The 4,704-nt window shown below is 40.4% G+C and overlaps 1 protein-coding gene across 1 annotated transcript in view; it reads right to left on the bottom strand.

The window, feature by feature from the left end:
• LOC104163447 (tubby-related protein 4-like) overlaps positions 1-4,704 on the bottom strand; it is a gene marked incomplete at its 3' end in the record, with an annotated part of 53,967 nt that overhangs the window by 16,225 nt on the left and 33,038 nt on the right. Inside the window, exon 5 of the mRNA XM_009702459.1 lies at positions 2,057-2,191. Coding sequence (XP_009700761.1) covers positions 2,057-2,191 — 135 coding nt within the window. The remainder of the gene's footprint in view (positions 1-2,056; positions 2,192-4,704) is intronic.

Raw genomic sequence — 4,704 nt, 5'->3', positions numbered from 1 at the left:
GTTCAGCAGTTCTGCAGGCAGCAGTGCAGCGAGAATCACTGAGTTAAAAAGTGTAAAAACCAGAAAAAATACAACTGAATAGTTCAGGACCTCCCCTAGAACTGATAAAACTTCCAGAAGTGTTTAAGCTGCATGAAAATAAGAACTTGTATTTGGGTAATCAAATTCTCATCCAACAGCAAAAGTTTTTCTCTATCAAATTAATATTAGTATTTCCAGTAAAATGACAGCTATGCAAAGCTAGTAGAATGGCAAAAATATATTGCTATTGCTTAAAATAGTTTTATAGTTGCCTGCTTTAAAAATACATGGAGTAGCCTACAGCTGCCCATAAAGACAAGGACATCTGCTGCAGAGACCACAAAGCAATACTTTGAGATTTCTAACAAAAACCCAGGAATTAAGACTTGCAGACAATACTGAAGACCATTCACTCTCAGCAGAATACCAAGTGGCTGAAGAGGATGGAGACACTGAGCTGGGTGGTTTTGCATATTCTTGCATGTGATAAAACCCAGTAAAACTACAGTCACTTGAAAAAAATTTTGATAAGAAGATACAGAAAAGGTACATCTATATAAAATTATATGTGAAATAGTTTCCACCATACAATGCTACAAAACAACAGGCAGGGATATCCCAACCACCTTTCTCTGGCTCTGTCTCACACACACTCCGATCCAGCATGATGTTGCACATTCTTCATCGACTGACGAAAACGATGTAGTCCAGTTTACAATTCATAAAAATATTTCTGCTTCAGCTTACACATAAATATTTTGCTAGAGGAGAGTGATGTAATTAAGGGATCTTTTTTCCACTAGTGAAAGTCAATGGGGAAAGAGAAACAGGACAGACATCCTCAGCAAGACAGAGCCCTGCAACTCTAAACAAGAGAATAAGATGGGGTTTGCTTCTGCTGTTTCCAGCTGAAAGCTAGACTAGATGACAACTCTCTACCCTAATTACTACAAACCTGTAGAGATGATGGGCAGACCCATTGGTGGATATCACAAGAGCTTCTCTAAATTGCTTCCAGTTTCCCAGACTTTAGATGTCCTTTTGGCTGCAGAAGTTTTCTCGATCACAGGGCTGCCTTACAATGCTACATTTTGCAAGCCACGTGTTTCTTGTGTTGGCACAGATGGAAGCAGGAGTGGAAAAGAAACTTCAATCGTGATTTTTCTACCTCCTAAGCCTACCCCACATAGTGGACCACCTAAAAACTACTGGGCTGGTGTTAGGGCAAACCTTTCATCAAAAATACCCCACTGTTACAGAACAGGTAAGAGTCTGCTCCAACAGTTTAATTTTTTTTCATCAACTATAAAACTAATCTACCCAAGGAGATGAAAAAGAATCAATGGAACCTATATTTAAGTATGTGCTTATGCGTCGTAGTGAATTAAAACTTCCCTCCAGGCAAAGCAGTGTAAATTGTACCGAGAGTGCTGGCAAAGTAAGGGACTTTTTGATAGGTAAGGACAGTAAAAACTTCAATGTGAGTTAAAGATTTTTACATGGAATACTGATCTTACAAACATTCATGCGCATCACTTAGCAAGGTGTATAGTAATTAATCAGTGGAATTTTCATTCTCTCAGAATAACTTGCCTCTTGATAATAATTCTAGCAAGTTTTCAGTATTTGTGAGAGTCAAAGCAGCATTGCGATTTGTACCTGGTTACCAAAAGCATGGGAAGAGACTTTGTGAATTGAAGATAGAAGCGAAGCGTTACATCACAGGGGCATTCACATAAAGAAGCTTAAACATATTAGCACATTCAGCTGCGAAACAGCAAACAGATCAACTGCTCTACAAAATTGCCATAAAAACACGATCTCAAAAATGGAAACTTTCTTTTTAAACATGAAAACTCCACCAGCCAAGCTCTGCTCTTCCCCCAGCAGATGTCACTGCTGGAAATGGCAATAACCATGGCCAAGGGCTTCTGCGTTAGGAGAGACAACCGCAAAAACAGAACCTACACACGCGTCACGAAAAACAGAAGAAAAACAGAGCATAGAAAAGGGGCGAAATGGCTTCCTTTTGTACCTTTCAACCCTGAGCGGATGATAGTAGGAGACAAGTCATCATAATTGTTCATTAAACTGATGTCCCCCGACGTGAAGCTGACAGTCAGTAGTGGCTTGGTGTTCTGTACCGGGACTGGATACGCAGCTGGGCCATCTGCAAAAACAAGGTGCTGGAGTGAGCAAAAGGCAAACAACCAGAAGTAATGACATCCAGGCTGAAATGCGCTGTACTTCAGCCTACTGCCATCAGGAGTGGTTCCAAGCCTCCAACTCTACCTGCCTATTTCTGCAACGTCTACGGGCAAACGCATAGTGGGTTTAGCTGGTTGGTTTGGCCACTTTTGTGAAACCCCAATGTTTTTACTTTGTGAATTTTTACTGCAGTATATCCAAAGTGATTTATGCATATACTATTACGTTTTACAGTGGTGGTTTTCAATCTTTCTCCATTGTCAACTCCCCAAAGTGTCCACACATTGAAAAGCAGTGCTTTGGAAAGCTTCCTTGGGACCCAAGTTGAAAACCAGTGTAATAAACAATATAATCACATTAAAAGCTATTTCTTAGATACACTTTCTGCTTGGGCAAGTGCTGGGGGTTCCTCCTGAAGTCACACAGAGACACTGTAAGAACTTCTAAGAGAACATACTGACCTTTCACAAATTACTGTATTCTAAATGTTAAGAGCTAAGCAGCAGCATAAGTTACCTGCCATCCTGCGTAACAGGATCCAACACACTCAAAGGTAGAGGTGAGCCCAAACGGAACACTTGGCTTTAAAAACCATTTTTGCAAAGTCTCTGCTCCTCTTCCGGGCTGGTTTTTCAGCATTCACTGAAATCTCCTTGTTCAAATACTTCATGACCGATACGTCCATCTGTAGCATTCGCTGTTTAACTCTTTTGGTTTACAATTTCTGACTGGAGATGCCATTGGCCCCTGATCAAAGTGCCTCTCAAGGCCCAACCGGCATCTTTTCAGTCAACCAAAACAGCAGAGCCAGTTAAGAGTGGTATTGTTTCCTGACCTTGTAAAAAAGCTGATCAGAAAGCATTTTGGAGAAAGATATCTAGTAATTAGCATCTCTGTGCGTATATAATTTAATAAGAAAAACCCATCAAGCTTCCTGTCCTTCCTACACATCTGTGTGAGTCAAAGGCTTGTCACCTCTGAGAGGTTTATGCTGCATCTGCTCTAAAGCAAACACATCATGTTTGGGTAATCATTAAAATAGGCTTGTAGGCTTGTAACGAGTCCACCCACCCCCTGCCTGACTCAGAAAAAGCTAGCGCATTTGGATCATTTCAGTTCTCATCTCTGCACTTTACCATCCTCCAACTGGAACTTCAGTATTTAAAAAAAAACCAAAACAATGAAAAACCAATTTACTGTTGTTCTCTGTCTTGCTTTAGAAGCTTGCTAGGGAATTTGAAGTTTGTTACTTTCTTCTAAGGTAAGAAATCTCACCCAGTACCAAAACTGAGGCATGAAAGCTAAAACAAAGCTGAGTTTTAAAAGATGCTAACATTTTATCAGATGATCACATCATCTTCTATCATTATTTGTTAAATACATATGCTTATTGTATTGACATATATACACGATTCTGGGAAAAGTAGATTTTTGGGCTGAATATGAATTAGAGTTAAAACTACAAGAGTCCTCAATTCAGTGGTTCAGATCTGAGATGCAAATTCAGAATTATTTCTAGATATTATATATTTAAATTTTTCACTGTACAATCACTGTTATATTAATTCAGTGCTTAATTTAGTTCAGACTTTATGCACTGGAACACGAAACAGTTTACCTAGATCTTATAGACTAATGAACAGCATTAACAAGAAGTAGTATTAGCATTACTTGAATAATAAGGATGGGGCTGACTGTGCATGGATACCTAGGCCTCCTAGGTCTTTCCTACTGATGATTTCCAAAGAGTTTAAAACCAAAACATTTCACCCAATGAGTTATATTTACACTTAGGAGGAGAGAAGGATTTCTTCCTGACCCTCAAACCAGCAACGTGCTCTGAAGCATGGGAATTAGTAACTCCATACAGCTCCAGTCACCTGTCTTCCATCCTGTGTAATTGCAGGAAATATTTTCATTTCCAATCCTTCTGTGGAATTTATTGAGCTCTTTATGTCATGACTATCAAGGATGGGACTATAATGATGAGCATTACAGAAATCCCATGAGACAGAGATAAAATTAAAGATGTAGTACTTTCCGCTATGTCTAGTACTGGTGTCTTTTCACATGAACCTATATAATAAAGCATTAACTGCTGTGACTGCACTCTGAGTACCTCCATACATATGGATCATTGCAATACCTCACATCTGCTTATCAGTGAAACCTGATACGCCCCTATCTAACGTTTTTCACCCACCCTCACTAAAAACTTTTTGAGCTTTGATTGATTATCTCACGCCTGCGAACAGCGGCAGAGCAGCACAGAGGAGCTGTGACCTGCAGCCAGCCGTGCAGCCAGGCTGGGGCCAGAGCTGGGGACAAACTCCCTCTCCCATACCAGCACTCTGCTCCATCCTCCATGCTACCTCCACAGGAATGAACCCTCTTTTGGCCTCTACCAGCTCGAAAGGCCAATGGCATCCTGGCTTGTATCAGGAATGGTGTGGCCAGCAGGACCAGGGCAGGGAT

The sequence above is a fragment of the Cariama cristata genome, unplaced genomic scaffold, assembly GCF_000690535.1.
Source record: "Cariama cristata isolate BGI_N322 unplaced genomic scaffold, ASM69053v1 scaffold11806, whole genome shotgun sequence".
In the NCBI taxonomy this organism is placed as follows: Eukaryota; Metazoa; Chordata; class Aves; order Cariamiformes; family Cariamidae; genus Cariama; species Cariama cristata.
Note: the sequence above shows the minus strand (reverse complement) of the source record. Positions and strands in the feature narration are given on the sequence as shown.